General features: G+C 39.6%; 1 protein-coding gene across 3 annotated transcripts in view; it reads right to left on the bottom strand.

The window, feature by feature from the left end:
- Window positions 1–23739, bottom strand: part of FGD4 (FYVE, RhoGEF and PH domain containing 4) — a 133005-nt gene that overhangs the window by 79156 nt on the left and 30110 nt on the right. Inside the window, exon 1 of one of the 3 annotated variants that reach the window (XM_081821472.1) lies at window positions 14928–15177. The exons of the other annotated variants lie outside the window; for them this stretch is intronic. Within the exon in view, the coding sequence (XP_081677598.1) occupies window positions 14928–15015 (88 nt within the window). The 5' untranslated portion in view covers window positions 15016–15177. Of the gene's footprint in view, window positions 1–14927; window positions 15178–23739 lie in introns of those variants that run through there. 3 annotated transcript variants of the gene reach the window in all.

Genomic DNA, 23739 nt, shown 5'->3' with positions numbered 1-23739 from the left:
CCTGAAAAGTATAAAAAGTGCCTGCCTTGGTCATTCCTTTAGGTCTCAATTTTATTACTGGGCCTCCGTACACACATATAAAAGTGTGGCTTTTTCTCCTGTTAATCTGTCTCATGTAAATTTAATTCTTAGTCCAGCTAGAAAAACCTTGGACAGAGGAAAATTTCTCCCTCCCCTTGAATAGTCAGTGCTATAGGATGTCAGGGTAGTGGATCAGGGAACCAGATCCTTTGTCTCTCTCCTCCGTCCAGCTTCCTCAGGCCCTCCTCGCTTGGCTCCTTCTCTGCCTGCCTTGCCTGTATTTGCCCTGACCACTGCCTAACTTTTGATTTACCCAGCACTTGCTCATACTGGCTCACTTTCTCAGCACCAGTCACGTGCTTCAGTGTCCCACCCCTCTGCTTCTTCCAGGGATGCCCAATAAACCATTTTGGATCAGTTCAGGCCAAATAATGACTCTTTTGCAAATTAATACGATAATTAGTTTAAGAGTACATGGCCTGCTACAAAGATGAATCTTTATTCAATAAAGATAACAGTATTAGTAATGATAAAATGATGTGTGACATGTGCTGTGGAGAATTTACTGCAGATAATTTTAATCCCAGACGATTTAATCATTATCCTTCACCCTTTACCATGACTGTAAATATGTGTCCTGGACTTCATAAACCTTCAATTTTCCTCCATTTGACATTAATCATAATTGCTATTTTGACAATGAATCTGAAAATTTGACAATGAATCCGACAATTTTCTGAAAAGCACATTGAAGTACTTATGACCACTTAAAGAAATTCGGTATCTAATTTTAACAGGTCTTTATGCCTCCAAAATACAAACTGTTCTGTCAGCAATGAAAGTATCTAATGATCAATTGCAAAGAGATTAACAGAACCTATCAAGTTTCTACTTCATTTCATTCTTTGTTTTTTCTTTCCGTCTCTACTTAAATGTACTGATAACTCCCTAATTAAAAGTGCCCCGGGGGGCGCCTGGGTGGCTCAGTCGTTAAGCGTCTGCCTTCGGCTCAGGTCATGATCCCAGGGTCCTGGGATCGAGCCCCGCATCGGGTTCCCTGCTCCGCGGGAAGCCTGCTTCTCCCTCTCCCACTCCCCCTGCTTGTGTTCCTGCTCTCACTATGTCTCTCTCTGTTAAATAAATAAATAAAAAATCTTAAAAAAAAAAAAAGTGCCCCGGGACTCTGCTAACTACTGGGGACAGGAAGGCAAATAAACCATAATCCTTACCCTCATGTAACTCATGATTTAAAAGAGAAAAGAAATATGTACAATTCCATGGGTATCCGGAATGCTCACCTTCCCCCACTTCCCTCATCCCCCTGCTAACTGCACTGGTCTGAGCGGGGGCTAAGCACCAGCACCACGCCATGGCAGAGGCTGAAGAGGAGAGAGGAGCGCTAAGACATCCTGAGGGCAGCATAGGTAGGGGACTGGCTGAAGAAGGGAAGAACAGAGAGCAGTAAAAGAGGATGCTTGCTCAGGTTCCTGGCTAATGTGACAAGGAAACAGTGCCTTTCATTTTAAGTAAGAATGCAAGGATACAGTTGTGTTAAGTTTCAGAAGCCCGTGGGAGTGCCCGAATGAACAGTATGCCCTGATACTCATTAAGTTCAGCCATTCCCAAACACTCCATCTGCCTCATTTTTCAAACTCATTGTTAAATTTTTCAAATGTATTCCCTTTGATACCTTTAAAAAAATAGCATTTCGTTGCCTTTTAAGGGAGCAGGGCAGGCCTGTTTGCCTGAGGCAGGGCCAACTGTACAGAAGCTCTGACTCATTTTTTGTTGTTTTTGGTCTCAGTAATCACGAGTTAAATCACTTAACCTTTTTTACATAAGAAAGACTACTTTCCTTCATCTTATTAATAGCAGTAGTAAATACCAGTCAAGTGATGAGGCTACAGGGAAGAAAAAAGAGCAGTTCTTGAGAGCCTGGAGAACATTTTTGGGTATTTGCCGGTTCCTTCAGTCCACTCAAGAGCCCAGGCGAAAAACCACAGCAACCTTCATAGCACCTGCCATATGCCCTAGGGCAGCCTCTCCCAAAGTGTGTACTGGGAAGCTCTACTCTGACAACAGGATCTCTCATCCCCATCCCCCTAGCACCACCCCCCGCCCCCGTCCACTCCATCCCCCACTACCTCCACCACGAACAACAATGATTCTGTGTGAAATACTAGTGACCTGCCAAATTCTACAGCTTTACCTTGTATTCCCATGATACCAGTGGGCATATTAGAGGCTACAAAAAGCCCTAAAGTAGAAAAACCTGTTTGACTTTGAACCCAGTATATCTCCAGGAAAACGTGCTATCATAACAAGTCAACATCCCATGGGGGCTAATGTGTCTTGGGGACACATTTTGGGAAAAGTTGCCCTAGGATCCTTCCTGCCTTCTTACAGCTACAGCCTTGGCCATTCCCCCACACTTCCCCATCTCCATTACTGGCATCTGTTCCTGACTTCGCCATCATTTTGGCTGCCCTCATGACCTTGACTCAAACTGAGCCAAAACTCTAGCCTGCCCTCGGCTCTTGGAGGTGATGCTGCTGCCCCCAGCTTTGAAGCTGCACGATCCCATGACACAATATGCTGACCGCAAAAACAGCACTAGGTTCAGGGCCTGGATGTTTGAGTCCTGCAGTCTAAAACTGGAGTTTTAGAGCCCAGGTAAGATCACAATTCTGTAATTCTGTGAGGCCACTTTCTCTCCACCACTCTCCTCCTCTCACCGGCAAAATCCCACAGCCTAGCAGACTTGAAACTTAGCAAACACAGAAAAATCTCCAAAGGGACTTTTTTCCCCCTTCAAAGTGGTTATAAAATAGGATGTAAGGTATCACAATAATTAACCACGCAGAGGATAGCAATATGTAGAATACTGTGGATAGTTTTATTTCATTGATAAAAGTATCCTAAGACCCCTGAATGTAAAAGCACATCACTTGCCTTTAATTCTGCTGAGTCACAAACAGATCCAAATACTCCTTTGCTCTGTGACCTCCCTGGGGTTTAAATACCAAGATCAGGCAAAACAATGGGTTTGGTAGGAAGCTTGACTTCTTCCTGAAGACTTATAACCCATATACCAACAAGGAATTAGAATGGGCTTATGCTCCCTGGAAAACTAGTTTTCAAAATGGCCTTTTCTCAACTGATTTGTTCTCTAGACACCAAGAGGCATTTGGATAAATGCGTACAATGCATAGCTTCAGACAGATATACACTGATGCTGAGAGACATATCCTTCAGTAACATACATTGTTTTCCTGAATGTCACAAAAATATTAACAATCATAACTTGGGATTTTGTAATGCTTTAAAACTTACACAGTATACAACAGATTTGCTACTGTTAACCACAGTAGTAATAAAATATAACATTGTTTATTCTGAGCCAAGTATGCAGAATGTGAGGCACTTTATATTCATTTCATTTGCTCCTTTCAAGAATCCAACGAAATAAAGGCAGGCAGGCTTTGTGGTGTCCATTATGAAGGTGGTAAATGGAGGTGCTGGTAAGTGACTAGGCTGATGTTAGAGGTCACATCTACATAGCGTTTGTAAGTACCGTCTGGATAAGGACTCCAAGCTCATAATTCTTTGGCTTTCACTCAGAAGATCATCAAGTGATTACATCTGTTATATTCCAGCTATTTGCCTTGATCCTGTGCCTCCGTTTCAACCAACGCTGTGTAGCCAGGAGCTTCAAAAACTCCCACTTAAGACACAGAGGTTAAGAATGTGAATTTTGATTTGGGGTAACTAAACAGATCAAGACAGAGTTCTAGACTGCTCTGCCTCTTCCCCGCTTTGACCTCCTTCTCACTTGCCCTTCAATTTGTGAGATTTCTCATCTTCTTGCTTTACTGAGGCCAAGAAGGCCTCTCTGTTATATACTCTTACACATTTTCTTTGAAGACCAGTGGGCATATCCCTCAGGTTCCCTCCATGACAGTCCAGTCTTAGTCAGCGCGGGGCTGCACTGTGGTTCCTGCTACACTTGACCCAGACTCTGCAAGGAGAGGCCAGGAAAGACCTCATGAGGCACTTTCACATATACTGCCCCACATTTCACCTTCAGCATCGACAGAAGCACGTAGGACAGAGATCTCCATGTTCTAGTAAGGTTGGTAAATAGTGGTAAAGCCAAGAGTCGCACCAGGGCTTTCGATTCCAAGGGCAGTGCTCTTTCCACCACAACTAGGGTCAGGCCCATGTGTGCTGTGCACTGCAAACGGACTCATGATCTGGAGTGCTATTTCCATATTTGCTCTGTTCTGCCAAAGACTCCACTCACCACATACAAGCATGATAGTGATCTTAAATCCAAATGAATTGAAATATTATTTTGAGAAACTAAACATACTCTCTAATCACTAACTACACCCTAGTTATTACAAAACCAAGTTTAAGAAATACTTTTTTAAGAGCATTATGCTAAGCGAAATAAGTCAGAGAAAGACAAATACCATGATTTCACTCATATGTGGAATTTAAGAAACAAAACTGATGAACATGGGGCAAGGGAAGGAAAAATAAGATAAAAATAGAGAGGGAGGCCAACCATAAGGAACTCTTTTAACTATAGGGAACTGAGGGTTGCTGGATGGGAGGTGGGTGGGTGGATGGGCTAACTGGGTGATGGGCAATAAGGAGGGCACTTGATGTAACAAGCACTGGGTGTTATATGCAAGTGATGAATCACTAAATTCTACCCTGAAACTAATAATACACTATCTAATGTTAGATATTAATTAACGTTAACGTTAATTTTTGGGTTTTTGTGGTAGTGAATTTTTTTTATGTTAAAATTAGCGTTAACTAACATGAATTTAAATTTTTAAATTTAACGTTTATTAACGTTATTAATAAAATGTTAACTAAAATTTTAAAATTTTAACGTTAACTAACGTGAATTTAAATTTTTAAAAAGAAAAGAATTAATTTTTTAGAAATAAAGTCTTAGAATCTGCTCTAAGACATTAGGATAATAAATGTCCTCAGAGCAAATCAGATCTCTATTCACTTCGAGAATTCTACCAAACCTAGCAATTATAGCCTGCCACAGACTTCAAAGAACTGAAGTGCATTTCCTCTCCACAGCTGGCACATGTGCCATCTTTTTTCCCTACTGGAAGACTGGTTACACGGGTTGGTTGAAGATAATAGAAAAAAGGTTAAAAGTTGCATGTATACATTAATTCAATAAGTATGTACTTATTAGCACCTTGCAAGAGAGAGCACCGAAAAAGGATCAGTAAGTACCAGTGGAGTGATCAGTGTTTAGGATCACTAAGATCCTCACCCTGCTCTCAAGTAGGAAGTTTAAAATGTCCCTGAATCAGGGGGCTACAAGCTACAGCCCACAAGTTCCTCAGTGGGAAAATTAAAATACACCTGAACTCAAAGTCTGCAGTCCACAGTTCACAGAGCAAATCTGGTCCACCACTTATTTTTGTCAATGAAGTTTTACTGAAATACAGCCACACTCATTCTATTACATATTGTGTATGATGCTTTCTCACTAAATTGGCAGAAGTGAGCAGCTGTGACAGAAACCCTGTGTTCTGCAAAGCCTAAAATATGTATGATCTGGCCCTTTGCAGAAAAGGTTTGCAGACCTTGACCTAAATAATCAAGTCAAAAAACCCCACAGATTAGTGGTCTAAGTGCTATATAATAACACTACTATTACTATAGCACTATGTTATGTTATCACTATAATCTTCCAGAACCACTCTTGGTTCTGTCCCCAGCTAGCAATGTGACTTCTTCAAGTAAAAACTTCTAGGTTTCAGGAAACTCATTAATGGCATCACGGCACAGTTGATCTAACGCAGTTTATCTAGCACATCTGGGCCTACAGATGACTCTGGGGTAAACTAACAGTGTTACACCGTATGATCTTCACTTTCTTATTGATCTAAATCCCACATGCCTATTATGCTATTAATTCAGTTGCCTTCCTAATATTTTTAGTAAAAATTATCTTCCCCAGCTATCTACTGCATGTGAACCACTAAGCCAAAAGGTCACGCTTTTGGTCAACAGTGCTCAACCATGAATCACCTGTGGAGCTTTAAAAATGAAAACTGCAATACCTGCGCTGAACCCCAAGTCAAGGAGATCACAGTCTCTAGGGCGTGGGACCCAGGTATCTGTGTTTTGTTTTGTTTTGTTTTGTTTTAAAGATTTTATTTATTTATCTGAGAGAGAGAGAGAGAGTGCGAGCACAAGTGGAGGGGAGGGGCAGAAGGAGAAGAAGACTCCCCGTTGATCAGGGAGCCTGACTCGGGGTTTGATCCCAGGGCCCTGGGATCACGACCTGAGCCAAAGGCAGATGCTCAATCAACTCAGCCACCCAGGTGCCCCACGGTATATGTGTTTTAAAGTGATTGCAAGGTGCAGTCAAGGTTGAGAACCACTATTTCTGGTGTCGTAACAAGGCATAGATCAAATTAGTATTTGCAGTGGAAGCTGTATGAAATAAATTTTTTAAATTTTTAGCTGTTAGGCTAAAGTTCCACCAAAATTATAAAGTGGAGATACCATGAAGATTTAGTGAAATTTTAATAGAAAAGATTTAGGCTCACAGCATCAATTGGCTATTTAAGCCACACCCAAAATTTAATCTCAAGAATGACGCCCTCTTTGCTATGTGGTAGTAAAGTAAGATTATGTGATTTTAGAATCTACTACTGAGGGGTGCCTGGGTGGCACAGTCAGTTGAGCATCTGACTCTTGGTTTCAGCTTGGGTTGTGATCTCGGGGCCATGGGATGGAGCCCCGTGACGGGCTCTGCGCTCAGCGTGGAGTCTGCTTGAGACTCTCTCTCCCTCTCCCTTTGCCCCTCCCCACCCTGTGCGAATGCACATGCTCTCTCTAAAATAAATAAGTAAATCTTTAAAAAAAAAATTCACTACCACAAAAACCCAAAAATCTAGAAATCCTCTGTGTATTTGAAAAGGTATCAGCTAGAAGCCTTGAGAATTCAAAAGAGGGAGATTATTTCTGGCTGAGTATGGAAAGCTCTGCTATGAAAGGAGACTTCTAGAACAGTAAAATTAAATTTTATGGACTTCACAAAGTCTGAAAGAAATAAAAACAGATGTAAGAAAAGAACTTGAAGGGCAAAATAAAGTTGTTTTTTTCTAAGAGCTATAGCCAACTCATTTATTCAAGATGTCTGGTTTATAAATTAACCAGAATCTTGGCTTTTCCTCTTCCTTCTACCCACTGCCAAACTATTTTCCATTTATTCACAATAAATTTATCTGCAGATCCAGAGAGAAGAAGAAAATCAAACTGGCCAGTGTTGATTACGGTTTGACAAGGATGTTGCTAAGACCAAACAGAATTGTTAATTATCTTAATCATAAGCAACCAAACACTGACTACTGTTTCTCTTCACATACACACACAACATCCTTTTCATAACGAAATGCTTCCTGACTTTGCTTATTTTCATTAATTCTGTACCTACTTTTCTGAACCTGATTTCTCTAAACCTGATTCCCAGCAGCTAAAACATTCCAGCCTAATACTCTATTTTTATTAACTAGTGTCTGCAAGCTTCTGCCTACTTCACATTGCCTCCTTAAAATTATTGGCCGACTTCTACTTCTCAGCCCACTGTCTTCTTACACTTTGTTTTGCAGTTATTGACACTGTTCATTTACTTTTCAAACCTAAATTTAGCTTCATAGCAATCATGGATAAAAATGAACTCTACCAGGGCGCCTGGGTGGCTCAGTCGGTTAAGCGTCTGCCTTCAGCTCAGGTCATGATCCTGGGGTCCTGGGATCGAGCCCCGTCATTGCTGGGCTCCCTGATCCATGGGGAGTCTGCTTCTCTCTCTCTCCTTTCCCTCTCCCTGCTTGTGCTCTCTCTCTCTCAAATAAAATCTTAAGAAAAAAAAAAAAAAAAAGACCTCTACCAAATAGGAAAAGCTCCTCGGGGCCAGCAAGTCTTTCACCATGAAAGCTACTTATTTAAACACACCAATACAATCACTATAGTCCAGGACCAGCCAGACCTGCTGTGGGAAACAAGGCTAATGTTTATCCGTGAAGTGCATTTTTTTCCTAAGAGAAAAGAGGGTAAATTAGTAAAAGGCCAAAGTTTTGACATGACTATTTACTTTGTAACTATGAGAAAGTTACTTACCTTTATAAATTAGAGAAAGTTTTACTTCTCTAGTGTCACTGCTTAGGTATGGGTCACAGGTAGGTAGTATGTGGACCTCCGTACTTCTATTTGAAGAGTGGCAATTTTTAATCTGACAAGGTAGGTAGGTGACTTTCTACAAAGAGGTTTGGAGACAGTCTCTAATCTATCCCAACCCACTTTTTTATTTCGATACCCTTTCAAGACAAACATTAATAAAAATCCCATGTTACTAAAAATTTAATATTTAACAGCTTAACAAGTTAGATACTTGCTTTCCCTGCTGTGTAATCAGACCAGCAGGCCCTGCGGCCTCATATTTTTCCCTGGCTGGGTTCTAGAGCAGGAGCACAATAGCACTGTGTGTTTAGCTTCTAACAGTGTAGGGGATTGTTTCAGTCATGCAAAATTTAAAAAGCAAATATTCCATCTAGCTTTTCTATTATTTCCTTTTTTTTTTTTTTTCTGGCTGACAGAGGAAGGAAGAAAAATAAGCCAATTCACCAAATATAACCACTTTTCTAATTCTGAATTTTAAAACTGCATTATATATGTCATGGTTAGTTATGTCTAAGAGGATTGTTCCTACAAAGAAAAAGTTTATTTTATTCATTCCATGATATAAGCAATCTTATTCCTCCCCTTGCTTAAAATCCTTTAACGGGACTGCAAGACCCATAGGAAAAAAACTCTAATTTGCATAAAAGACTCTTCACCATCAGAGATCTCAGCATTAGCCATCAGTCTACCTGTAAAGGTTTCATGTCTATCTACTCACAGCCACACACAACCCAAAGCTCTAGCACACTCCTATCTTCTCCATTCCTGGAACATATTCTTTTCTTATGTCTCTGTATGTTTTTGACTATGTTGGTTCCCTTACCTTAACAGTCTCTTGTCAGACATATTAATCTAGTTCCAATGTCACTTTTTTGAGGAAATTTCCTTGAATCAAACAGTCAACTGTTCCTCCTTTTCTGTTCTCCAAAAACATATTTTGTATCTATACTATTACATTTGTCAGGTATAGTCACTGCTGTTATCTGTGTCTATGTGGAGGCATACTTAAACTTCCTTGAAGGCAGGAATATTAAAAGGTTTTTAGAATTGGGTCTAGTGAGGGGTGCCTGGGTTGCTCAGTTGGTTAAGTGTCTGCCTTTGGCTCAGGTCGTGATCTCGGGGTCCTGGAATCGAGTCCCGCATCTTCTCCCTCTCCCTCTCTCTGTCAAATAAATAAGATGAAATCTTTAAAAAGAGAATTGGGTCTAGTGAATACAGTAGTTCCCTGCCCCCCCCTTTATCCACAGGGGATATGTTAAGACCTTAGGTGGATGCCTGAAACTGCAAATGGTACTGAATTCTATATTTACTCTCTTTCCTATACATACATACCTATAAGGTTTGATACATTAGGCACAGTTAGAGATTAGCAATAAGATAGAACAATTATACTATACCAAGTTAGTGAGTGAGCTCTCTCAAAATACCTTACTGTTCCATATTCACCCTTCTTCTTGGGATGATGTGTGAGATGATAAAATGCCTGCACAATGAGCTGATGTGAGGTGAATGACACAGGTATTGTGACATACTGTTAGGCTACTACTGACCTTCTGAAGACACATCAGAAGAAGGATCATCTGCTTGCGAAACCGTGGATAAAGGGGGACTACTGTACAGTTATGTTCCCTATCTCTAAGCATGTCTCCTTACCATTCTCCTGTATCTAAATAAGTTAATGACTTTTAGACTAAAGAAGTACCAAAAATATCTTCTTTGCTCAATATTTTCATTCACTATTTTGCTATTTTCCACTCTAAATTAGCAACTCTGATAGAAGTAAATCAAGAAAAAAATTTTATTGGGCAATGTGAAAAGAGAAAAACTGGTGATATTCTATATAAATTGGTAACTTCACCAGTTCAATAGTCATTAGGGGGCTTACATTTACAAAGTCACAAAAATAATCCTTTTCAAGCTTTATATACTTCTTTCTATTATACTCAAAATAGATTTCATTTTTCTAAGAAGTCATGTGACCCAACAATGTATCATTATTATTACTCAAATAAATATATTAGCATATTGCAAATAACAGTTCATAGAATTTAACTGCTGGTTATAAATTTTAAAATGCAGGTCAATTTCCAATTATCCAGATGAATTTGGAAAGAAACTGGATGAAGTATAAACACATAAATAATTCTCACACTTTAATCCATGAATTGGTTTTCTACTCCCTTTAAATCAAGCTTTACAAGAACTTATTAAGAGGAAACATTTCTAGATTGTTACATTATTTTGAAGATTTTATTTATTTATTTGACAGAGAGAGACACAGCGAGAGAGGGAACACAAGCAGGGGGAGTGGGGGAGGGAGAAGCAGGCTTCCCATGGAGCAGGGCTCGATCCCAGAACCCCAGGATCATGACCTGAGCCAAAGGCAGACGCTTAATGACTGAGCCACCCAGGTGCCCCTACACTGTTACATTTTATATTAACTTCATTCTTTTCCTATTTTCCTCCTTTGGGAGAATTTCAAAGTTAAATGCCTTAAATGCAGGAGGAAAAAAACAAGAAAAAGAAAGTGGGGAAAGCACATCTTTAATATGTAATAAAACATCTTAAACATTTTATTGTCATCTTGCCATAATTTTCTCCATGCAAGTGGTTCCCCAAATTTCTTGGTCTTACACACCAAAACTTCTCCCATCTATTTTCTCTCTCCAACAGAGCCCTGTAATTCATAATCCAAAACCACTTATTGAGCCCATCTATGACTTCAGTGTCATCCTCCCTTTTTCTTTGTTCTTTTTAACGTGATCAACTTGACCTCCAGACTTCCAACGGAAAGACACTCATGACTCAGATTCTGCTTAACAGGGAAGACCAGAAACTAATAAGCAGAATATTTACTCTATGAAAGCGAATTGAGGGGAAGAAATGGAGAACACTACAAATATGTATAATTTATTAACTTCTCTATATTCCTGCTCATTTAGCTTTAAATTTCCTAACAGAAAAGGTTACAAGTATTAGAAATGTACTCATTCATATAACTAATATTAACAAAGCACCCAGTATATATGTTACTATTCTAGGCCCTAGAGATAGAACAGTGAACAACACAATAAAAAAATACATTTATATAAATGCTAGATGGCAAAAAGAGCTATGAGGAAAACAAAGATGAGTAAAGGAGACAGAGGGCTGTTGGATGGGGCAGTTCAAGAAAAGCTTCCCCAATCAGGTGACAGTTGAGTGGACCCGAAGAGAGTGAGACACACAAATATTTGGGGGATTAACATTCAAGCAAAGGATAAAACTACAAAAGTGCTACCGTAGTAGCACAGTAGATATGTTCAGGAAGAAATAAGAGACAACATGGGGGTGGGGGGAGAAAGGATAGATAAGAATGAGCAGGGAGTACATTTGGCATCGAGGTCAGAGTTAACAGTAGAGGTTAGAGTCAGGACAGGCAGGACCTGGTCTATCCCTGAGAGGACAGAGGCTATTCCTCTGACAGAGCTGGGAATCCACTGAAGGGCCATAAAGCAGAGGAGAGACCATGATCTGTTTTCCATTTTTTTTCTTTTATTTATTTGAGAGAGAAAGAGAGAGAGAGAGAGAGCACAAGCCAAGGGGAGAGGCACAGGGAGAAGTAGTCTCCCCACCAAGCAGGGAGCCCGATGCGGGGCTCGATCTTAGGACCCCAGGATCATGACCTGAGCCGAAGGCAGATGCTTAACTGCCTGAGCCACTCAGGCGCCCCTCCATTTTTTTAAAAAAGATTTTATTTATTTATTTGTCAGAGAGAGAGAGAGAGAGAGCATAAGCAGGGGGAGTGGCAGGCAGATCAGGTAGAGGGAGAAGCAGACTCCTCCCCGCCAAGCAGGGAGCCCAATGTGGGACTCAATCCCAGAACCCTGAGATCGTGACCTGAGCTGAAGGCAGATGCTTAACCAACTGAGCCACCCAGGCTTCCCTGTTTTCCATTTTTAAAGGAGCACTCAGGCTGCTGGGTGCAGAACAGACTGCAGGAGGTCAAACGCAGATAGGAAGTTATTGGAATAATCCAAGGAAAACTTGAGTGTGGCTTGAACCAGTGAGGCAGCAGGGGAGACATTAAAACATGGTCAATTTGAGGTCTCTTAAAGCAAGATTTGTTGAGAGATTGGATATAAGAGGAAAAAGACTGAACGAAGACTAAGGTCTTTAGCCAGAGCCTAAGAAATAAGAGTTGCTACACAATGACATGGAGAAGGCCACAATGACTTAGTGGGATTTTTTTTTTTTTAGTTAAAAATAAATCTTGGGGGTGCCTTGGTGGCTCAGTCGGTTAAGCATCTGATTTCGGCTCAGGTTGTGATCTCAGGGTCCTGGGATTGAGCTCCATGTGGGGCTCCGTGCTCAGCGGGCAGTCCGCTTTTCCCTCTCCCTCTGCCCGCCCCCCCCACTCATGCACATGAGCGTGCGGGTGCATGCCCCTGTCTCTCTCTCTCTCTCAAATAAAATCTTTTTTTAAAAAAAGAAAATCTTGTCTATATTCATTCTCTAAGAGGAGAATGAGGGGTTTTCCCTAGGCCAGGTTTCAATAACCACATGTAAAATGACCAACCTCCAAGGCGAACACTATTTTCCTCCTCATAGGCATTTTCCTTCTGCTGCTTCAACATAGGACCAACTACAGACCCTTGGTCAATTAGCAGAGGGCGAATAATCTTAGAAGGATCTGATCTAAACAGGGCTTAGAGGCACTGTGGTAGGGGACAATGCAGAGAATTACAGAGTGAAGACCTTTAAAAATATATTTCCGGCCAGTAAAAATTGGCTCCCTATTTTATAAACAACAGAGAACACAGAGAGTAAAGATTATCAGAGGGCAGATCAGAAAGGGAGTAGGGATAAGGTCTACAGGCACCAAGGAAAAGGCCTTTTTATTTTTTGGATGAATGGTGTTCTAGCGTCTAAGGAGAAATGGGCAAGTATAAATCCTACTCTTGGATCACAATGTAAGTTACATATATTTTGGATGACTATGAAATGAAGACCATATTATCATCCCTGCAAAGATTAAATAATACTTGCTACTGAGTCGTTCATCACACTATTTTTCACTTTTCAGTTTCCATGTGAGTTTGCCTGTAAGTATAGGTTTTAAAAAGGAAAATTTCTTCCAGTCATTAAAAGATAAAACTTTTACAAAATAACATGTACACTAAATATGCATGCATAAAATGTTTTCTTAGACAATGTAATAGCAACAAAATAAACCACTGGTGTGGGCAGGAAGTGCTCCATTACTGTCCTTTCAGTTTAAAAACTGTAAAAGGAACTTCTGAAGCCCACATTTCAACAGTGGTCACTCACTATAGGGAGATGTGCATCAGAGCAGAAAATTCTAGTAGTTCTCTCTCCATTTAAGAACTGCCTTCCAGGAGGGAAGATCAGTTCCCTATTGATTCCCAATCATCCCTAACTGTTTGAAGATGGAATGAGAAGAGACAGAAGCTATTTCACGCAAAGAGAGAACTTCAGTAATGGGGAAAGAAAATACTTGTCACTTTAAAAAATACTTTCATATTTAGAATATGATGGTAAACCATGGAGAGAGGACATGAACTCTGAAATTATTTATGCAAGAAGAGTTGGAAGCCCCACAAAAGAATCAAGGATTCCACCTAGACGACAGAGGAAGCAGGGCAGGCACGGACTGGGCTCCTTAATCTCTAGCAACTCCTGGAACCTGGGAGCAGAGCCAGCCAAGGCTGTGCAGCTCCAGAAAGGAGCCTCAGGTTCTTGCTGCAGTACCATGACCAACCCCACCTTTGGGCTTCCACACTCAGTGCAAACCCCACTTAGGCCACAAGAAGGAAGGAGTGATGTCAGAAGGAAGAGAATCTTGGTAACTATGAAGGCCTCCTGTTGTAAGGTAAAGCTCACCTTGTTTAGCAATGGACGCATTCTTCAGGAGGGTTTATATCCATGCAGAAACAATGGGAAAATAGCTACACAAAATGAACCCATTTCAGTCTTAAAAAATATTTTTAGCAGAAATTTCCTGTCACATGATTATATTTCTACCACACAGTAGAATTTCATTCCTCTTTGAAAGTCAATTTCCCATTTATATGCTCTCTAGAACACTGGAAGAAAACAACAGTGGCTCAATACCACTAACAATTAAAAAAAAAAAAACAACCAAATCCATGCCTAGCTCTACTATGTTATCTAATATGTAAAACCCAGAACACTCAGTCCCTTGAACTTTACTAAAACAAGCAGACTGGGATGGTGGGGGGTTGTTTGAACAGAACGCTGCTCCATGCAGTAGCACTAGAAAAGGATTAGCGGTAAACATTTGTGAGCTTTGTTCACGACAGAAACGGAAGGAAAAGAAAAAAAGAAAATTCTTGCTTTCTTTCTCTGCATTCCTCTCCTTACTGACTGAATTTTCAAACTGTTCTAGTGTTAGTAAGAATGAGTCAGAGAAACAGAACTTAAACAAATTTGTACTTTGGTAACCCAGAAGACGCCTCTTGAAAGAGCCAAAAACCTTGAATCTAGTACATATTTTAATGTTAAAGTTGAAAAATAACGTGAACCTTATTCTTAACATTAAAACAAAACCACACTCTGCCACTTGCATGTCCCTCGGCATGCTGTATCATCAACTGACCACACACACTATAAAGAAACATAAGAAAGATACACTAGAAAATGAAACCACTTACCTTGATCAGTGGTCATGACTTCACATATACTGATAATTAGTCTACTTGGGCTTGATAAAATATTTGACTTTACTCTTTTAATGATCATGAGATAAAAATCTCACTCCCGGCTTTAAAGCCTCTGGAAGACTGCAGATCACACACAGGATCAGCCAGGAGCCTGCACTAAGGAACTGTTTACTTCAGGGCATTCTCAGACCTTAACTGCCCAAAGACAACCTCATGCATAATATGCCACACCTCCCCAGAGGAAGGGCTGCTGCAGTGCTTTTCATGAGGCCAAGTATCTGAAGATGGAGAGACTTCGATTTATTATGGTAAAATAAACAACAACGGAGACACATGGAAGCTTCAAGTGAACTAGAAATACGTTTGGGAATAGGATGGTTTATAAACTGACTAATTCCTTAACTATTAGTAATGCTCTAAAAAAGCCAACATGAAAACAGTTTGTTTCCACTTTAACTGGGTCCATGCCTTGGACTGAAGAGGTTACACATCCAGGATTCACAGGCTTAAGATGTTAAAATGTCATTTTGAAGGATCACAAATGTTATTCTGCCACTTCAACCTTCCATTTTAGCACAGCTTATTGAGCTTGGCGAATAAATACTACTCACAGATTTCCTAAGGAAACCAAGTTTTATAGGTTATTTCAGAACACTTGTTGGCTGGTATAATATTTATTACTCATTTTTATATATCTTTATAAGTTTGTATCATTCAATAAGTACTTTAAAAATTCCTGATCCCCTGAAATATTAGAAAATGTCAATAAAAATATTTATAAAATCACAATGAAGTAACAGGCTACACAGACATCACTCTCATGGTTGGAAATAATCTCTCCAATCCCCTCCTCAGGGTGTCCACACGCAATCACTGTCACACTCCAGTTGCATCAAATCACCTGGATGGCATTTTAAGACATATGTTGCCTAATCCTATCTCCAGAGTTGAATTCAACCAGTCTGTGGTGGAGCTCCAGGATCTACCTTTCTTTTTTTTTTAAAGATCTTTTTTTATTTATTTATTTGAAAGAGAGAGAGAATGAGAGAGAGCACATGAGAGGGGGGAGGGTCAGAGGGAGAAGCAGACTCCCTGCCGAGCAGGGAGCCCGATGCGGGACTTGATCCCGGGACTCCAGGATCATGACCTGAGCCGAAGGCAGTCGCTTAACCAACTGAGCCACCCAGGCGCCCAAGGATCTACCTTTCTAACACGCTCCCAAGTGACATGGACACTGCCGGTCTGGGACTGCACGTCAGGGACCACACTGGAAGAACCACTGGGGCAGAGACTTGCCTGTCTGGAGTCTTGACTCACACACTGATGGCCTAAAGCTCTGGTTCCCTTGCACCTGCTTAGGCATTGCTCAGTGTCAGGGCAGGAGGGCAATGTTCAGGATGAGGTATGAAGGGCTATGTACTCATTCAAATGAGACTCACAGTAACTTCCATTTGCTCACCAGGAAGTGGGGGTTATCAACTTAATTCTTCATAAAAAAAAATCTATTTATATGTTAGGCATGAGTAGGTTTTACAATTCATCTAAAAAGAATAGATAATTAGAGGGTTGCCTGGGTGGCTCAGATGGTTAAGCATCTGCCTTCGGCTCAGGTCATGATCCCGGGGTCCTGGGACGGAGCCCCACATCAGGCTCCTGGCTCAGCAGGGAGCCTGCTTCTCCCTCTCCCTCTCCCCAGCTCATGCTCTCTCTGTCAAATGAATTAAAAAAAAAATCTTAAAAAAAAGATAATTAGAAACATGGAGAAAAGAAGTCAAAGAAAGAAGAAATCTGAATTGTCTTTTATTTCCTTTGCAAACTCCACCCATGTGTTTAAATTTCACTGTGGCAGGAAAACTGTCTATATTTGATTCCAAGACTACTTAAGCTTGGCAAATTTCAGTAATGTAAAAAACAGAACATTTCCCTGTCATAAAAATGCCCCAACTTCTGTGCTTTCTGAGCTTTGATAGCAACGTTTAAATTATAAATTCAGGTTTGGTTTTCAAACAAATAAATAGCTTTTCTTTTTTTTATAGTTAACATTTACTTTGTGCCAGGTACTGCTAGGCACTTTCCATGCAGCATTTCATTAAATCCTCACTGTAAGGTATTAATAATTTATCACGATTTTACAGAATCTTCTGTAAAAGGAATAATACAGGTAAGGTAGGAAATAGTAATTCCCATTTTGTAGAAGAGAAAACAAGGGTTTTTTTGTTTTTTTAAAGATTTTATTTATTTGACAGAGAAAGACACAGCAAGAGAGGGAACACAAGCAGAGGAAGTGGGAAAGAGAGAAGCAGGCCTCCCGTGGAGCAGGGAGCCCAATGCGGGGCTCTATCCCAGGATCCTGGGATCATAACCTGAGCCGAAGGCAGATGCTTAACGACTAAGCCACCCAGGTGCCCCAAAACGAGGTTTAAGAGGTTAAAAATTTTGGCCAATAACACTAGTAAAATGACAACCTTTAAAAAATTAAATTCACTTTTGTACAATAAATTAAGATATAATGGAATTGCTTTTGAATTTTTATAGATGAAAGGCAGAAAACCAAAACATGATTTGCAGCTTGTAAGTGATAATTAAAATAAAGTATAACTATTATCAACTCTCATTGTCCACAAGTGGTAATCTGTGATTATATTCAGCATCTACCACAAACTTGTACTAAATTCTAAGCTACCCAATAGTAGCCAGGGAAGTTTCTTACAAAGTTAAACATGCACTTCCATATGCCCCAGTAATCACACTCCTAGGTACTTAACCAAGTGAAATGAATACTTACATTCACACAAAAATCTGTATAGGAATGTTTACAGGGGCTTTATTCATAGTCACCAAAAGCTGGTAACATCCATTCATCCTTCAATTAGTGAATGGATAAGCAAACTGGTAAATCCATGCAATGGCATAACACTGAGCAATAAGAAGGAATCAACTAAGGACACTCACTTGTGCATTAGAAAGAAGCCAACTCATAAAAATAGAACTACCTTATGACCCAGCAATTGCACAACTAGGTATTTACCCAAAGGATACAAAAATACTGATTCAAAGGGGACATGCACCCCGATGCTTATAGCAGAGTTATCAACAATAGCCAAATTATGGAAAGAGCCCAACTGTCCATCAACTGATAAATGGATAAAGAAGATGTGGTATGGGGCCCCTGGGTGGCTCAGTCGGTTAAGTGTCTGACTCTCGGTTTCAGCTCAGGTCATGATCTCAGGGTTGTGAGATCCAGCTCCACCTTGGGCTCCACCCTGGGCATGGAGCCGGCTTAAGATTCTCTTTGTCTCCCTCTATCCCTCCCCCCATAAAAGATGTGGGCTGTGTGTGTGTGTATACACATATATACATATATATTTGGAATATTATTCAGCCATCAAAAAGAATGAAATCTTGCCATTTGCAACAATGTGGATGGAGCTAGAATGTATTATGCTAAGCGAAATAAGTCAGAGAAAGACAAGTACCATAGGATTTCACTCATAAGTGGAATTTAAGAAATAAAACAGATGATCATAGGGAAGGGGAATTAAAAAAAAAAAGGGAGGCAAACCATAAAATGGACTCTTAATGACAGAGAACAAATTGAGGGTTGCTGGAGGGGAGCTGGGGGGGAATGGGCTAAATGGGTGATGGGTATTAAGGCAGGCACTTGTGATGAGCACTGGGTGTTATATCTAAGTGATGAATCACTAAATCTACTCCTGAAACCAATATTACATTATAAAAACTTGAAACATAAAAAGAAAGAAGCCAACTTAAAAGGCTACATATATATAATTCTATATGACATTCTGGAAAAGAGAAGCCTATAGGGCAGAAAATAAATCTGAAGTAGCAGGTGATGTGGAGAGGGACTGATTGATTATAAAAGGGCAAGATAAATACATTTTTTCTTTTAAAAAAAGTCACTTATTGTGAGGGTGGTTACATGACCATATGTAATTGTCAAAACTCAGAATTCTACCCTAAGGAGGGTGAATTTTGTTGTATATAAATTATTCCTTAATTTTAAAAATTAAGAAAAATAAAAGCAACAGGCTATGAAATAGATGATCTGTCTTAGTGTAAACCAAAACCATGATTTTTGGTACATTCATTGCCTTTCCCATTAATAGTAAAGATAATCACTGGTTCATTTTATCTGTTTCCTATGATGTAAAAAATCTTAAATTCAGAAATGACTTAATTAGTTCCCCACATAAAGTCCATTTGGGAACACTGAAGTTTACAATAGTATATTTAAAAGGACTTTTCAAATAAATGTATGGCAACTTCGTTAATTTAGTAAGATTATTTGTTAGAGATATCAGCCCTGAAAATACCTAAAGTCAATGCTAAACAACTTATAGCTATTCACAAAATACCCTGTGTCCTGAGGACTTAACGGGCTGGCCCTCTGCTGTTATGCATCTCCTCCTTAGAAAGAGAGGTTATTCCTCACAAATTGTTGAATAAGGACTTAGAAATCCTGCCCCACATTCACATGGTATTTCATAACCACTTATTTTTTCATTATATTGACCTTGGTTTGCTTTTTGTGTTAAAGATTACTTCTATTCCTTTCAATAGCTTACTATTTCTAATGGAAATGATCTAAAACAAAAATTTTACCATGCAACTTGTGCTTCCTGAACAAAATTTATCTACAGTGTTTTTTAAAAGGTGGTGGATTAAGTTGTCTGGCTGGCATTTTTATTTAAAGCTACCCAGCACATCATCTGTCATATAATTGAAAACTTCCACATACTAATGGCAAAGGTGGCTTTAATAATTATTTACTAATAAACTTATTTTGGCAATAAATAACAGGACAGTTATACCAAGTGAATGCTAGTATTTAACCTTGTTTAGATACAAGGAGTAGGAAAAAATAAATACTTGTGACTTTCTATTATCAACTAAGGAGTAAATTCTCATACTCATTCTCCAATGTTATTTAACTGAGAGGCAACCTCCATTTTCACAGAACAAAACAATCTGAATCTTAGCCCATTTTGCACTCTTTAGTCTTCTATTAACAATCTAATAAAATCAAATAACAATTTGATGTTAAAATGATTCCCTTGTTGGCCTAAAAAAACACATTTTAGTTTAAAAAGCCAACCAACTGATGCATAATTTCCATTTTGCATGTCTGAGCCTTAATGAAGTAAGACCTACAAATTTTTGAATATGTGCCAGGTAAATGTTGTTGCTTAAATATTTTTGTACCAAATTATTTTTATAGAGATCTTCAAAGCAAGCCTACTATCCCTGAATCTTTATTCTTCTTAAAAAATATTTAACATAAATGTTTTATATTAATTCCATAGTTAGATGCTTAAAGTCCCAACCACATAGACAGTACCCCTCAGACCAGTTTCTGGATGGATGATAATATAATTCTAGATTACATTACTGTCCATTATGGGTTCTAATACAATTCCATTACTCTTCTACTTTGGAAGCCCATGGAAAGCTACGTATCTTTCTTATGGCATGTGGATAGGGATACTTGTGTATTTTAGGTATATAGAAGAAACATTGTACCTGAAATGTCATCTGAGTTTAATAATTCTCTAATAAAAATAGACAATCCTAGAGAATAAAAAGACTTTTCTCTAACCTAAATTATGGAATTGGATTCCATACCCCAATTTATAGCCTGTCTGATTTTATCAGTATGGATTTCCTCCATCACACCACTCATTTCACATGTTCGCATACACAGCTCAGTAGTAAATGCACTTTAAGTTGGTGATATGTCTCTCTTTCGGCATTTCCCCCCATTACAGTCCACCTTCACATCTGGCATTCTTTTTTTTTTTTTTTTTCCGTTTAAAGATTTATTTTTTGAGAGAGGGGCACCCGGGTGGCTCAGTCGGTTAAGCATCTGCCTTCAGTTCAGGTCATGATCCCAGGGTCTGGGATTGAGTTGCGCATCCGACTCCTTGCTCAGCAGGGAGCCTGCTTCTCCCTCTGCCTGCCACTCCCCCTGCTTGTGTTCTCTCTCTCTCTGACAAATAAATAAATCTTTAAAAAAATAAAATAAAGATTTATTTATTTGAGAGAGAGCTTGTGAGCATGCAAATATGAGCAGGACGGAGAGGGAGAGAGAATCTCAAGTGGACTCCCTGCTGAGCACAGAGCCCAAGTGGGCCTCAATTTCATGACCCTGAGATCATGACTTGAGCAGAAACCAAGAGTCAGACTCTAGACCAACCTTGCCACCCAAGTGCCCCCTGGCATGCTTTTTTATCTCATTTAGCCTTTATCCTAATCCCAGGTAGTTGGTATTATCTAAATTCAAAGGAGAAACAAAGTTAATTGATAAATACAGTGTTTCTTTTTTAATTATGACCATTATTTTTGCACAGCTTCTTTGGGTTCCACCTGATCAATGCCAAGTGACCACCCTACATGAAAGAGCTGTGTATTTCCTTGAAGAAATCACATTCACTTCAGCAACAAGTTAATTCTGAAATTTCAAATTCTGCAGTCCTCATCTTGCCACCACCTAGATTCCTCCCTTTCCTAAACTCTGGAATGAACCTATTCTTTAGCTCTCATAATAGCTTCATTTAGAGAACATCTACACAGCACTTAATATGATGCTGGACACACACTAGATAACGGTTTCTCTTCTCTGCTCAATCCCTATCACAGTCCTCCTGCCTCACCCACCTCACAACAGTCACTCTTTACAAATGCTTTCTTTGGCAGTTGCTTGTCCTTCACTGCAGCTCTTTCCCCAGTGTGTACCACAACAATGTCTACCCACAGGGTTCTGGTGCTGAGGCTGCCATTTTGTGTGAACAAAATACTGTTGCAACTATTTTAATGAATCTAAAATTTCAGTTAGGGAAGATGAAAAGTTCTAGAGGTGGCTGACGGTGATGGTGGTAGAACAATGTGAATGTATTAATGCCACAGAACTGACTGTACACTTAAAAACAGCAAAAATGGGGGTGCCTGGGTGGCTTGGTCATTGGGCTTCTGCCTTCGGCTCAGGTCATGATCCCAGAGTCCTGGGATCGAGCCCTACATCGGGCTCCCTGCTCAGCGGGAAGCCTGCTTCTCCCTCTCCCACTCCCTCTGCTTGTGTTCCCTCTCTCGCTGTGTCTCTCTGTCAAATAAATAATATCTTTAAAAACAGCAAAAATTGTAAATTTTATGTTATGTATATTTTACCACAATAAAAAAATTACTGCAACTAGAACATTTTGCACCATGAATTTATGACACCCAACCTCAGCCAGCCTATCTCTGCTATGGTCAATCTATTTGTTCATGCTTATGAATTCCCTATTATAGACTCTCTACTGCCTGTACTATTCCTTTGCATTCTTCTCTCTTCAGTATCTACTCTGGACAACGGACCCACTTGAAGGCTACAGCTCCTCCACTATGCAGAAGATTCTAAAACATTTCCAGTACCAACTTCTCTTTCAGCTTTATGCTCTCATTTCCATATATCTGAAAGCGACCTCCTTTGCTGGAGAAGAGAAGACTGAACTTTATCTTGAAGGATTAGTGAGGTTTTGTTAGGCAGCAAAGGAAGGGAAAGCACCTGATTTCAGGCTGTATGGTGAAGACATCTGTGGCAGATTTGTAAATGTTGCTGATGCTTGCAGAACTATTCATCACTTGCCGGCTGATATCCTCAGTGGCGGCTCACTGAGCTCAGAATGAATCCAAACTACACACAGGCCTAAGTCTCTGTCCCCCGCTTACCTTTCTAGACTCATTTCTTGCCACTTTGCTTTCAAAGTATGTTCCCAAACCATGTTCCCTCTATCAATCACTGGTTTTGAGAAGGAAGTCAAGAAAAATGTTTTCTTTTCATAAATTTCCACAGGAACCTATTATTTTTTCCAACTTTGAAATAGCCATGCAGCTTCCAGAAAAGGCTCCTCTGAGGCTTTAAGAAAATAAAACTTAGGCTTTGCCCTTGGCAGGTCAGATAAAGGGTAAAGTACAGCCAGTTACTTGCTACTAACTTGGGAGAACAGAGGGAGGGCTTTTGTTTCTCTCGCTTTTTGATCAGCTGCCTCATCCAGATTTCTTTTAATTACTTGTCTTCCTTTCCTCAAGATCTTAATGCACAGCTTGCTGGTATAACAGCAGCTGCTTAGCCTTTTGTGTTGGCCCAAATATTCTTAAAGGACAAACTCAGAATATGGAAAGAAAAGATAACCTAAATAAAACCAACACTATCCTGTCTGCAAATCACCGATTCTACTTATTTCTTCCCTTTTATCCCACAGATAATAGCACACTTAAACATGCAGTTTCCTTTTTCATGCAACCTCAGGAATATATTACAGAAATAAAACTGCCAAGAAAGAAAAAGAGAATATTAGTCCTTCCAAATTTCAGTAAGCTTTCAGATACCTTTTTCTGCAGTACGAAAGAAGATCAAGGATAAAAAGAGAACTTAAAAAAAAAAGAAAGAAAGAAAACAGCCAATTACCATCATATGGGCCTTAAATTGATGAATGAGTATGTGATAAATTACAAATTTACTTGCTTGAAATTTTCAAATTATTATCCTAGCAATCTGTGTATTGTGAACTTTGCCAATAATGCTGAAACAGATTTTCAATATTATACTAAGGATGATAAAATATCCATATAGTCTTTAAGACCTAACAGTTTGTACATTAATCACTAGAACTCAAATGATCTCATATTAGTAAACCGCTCACTGTCTGTGGAGTATGGCATAATCTTTGTCCTCTACACAGGGGAGCAAAGGCAAATGTATTTAACATCTAGGCACGTAACACAAATGGGTAGGGATACCAGTCTA

Source organism: Leptonychotes weddellii, chromosome 5, assembly GCF_054177405.1.
Source record: "Leptonychotes weddellii isolate Sample4059 chromosome 5, ASM5417740v2, whole genome shotgun sequence".
NCBI classification, from domain to species: domain Eukaryota; kingdom Metazoa; phylum Chordata; class Mammalia; order Carnivora; family Phocidae; genus Leptonychotes; species Leptonychotes weddellii.
This window is presented reverse-complemented; position numbering and strand designations above follow the sequence as displayed.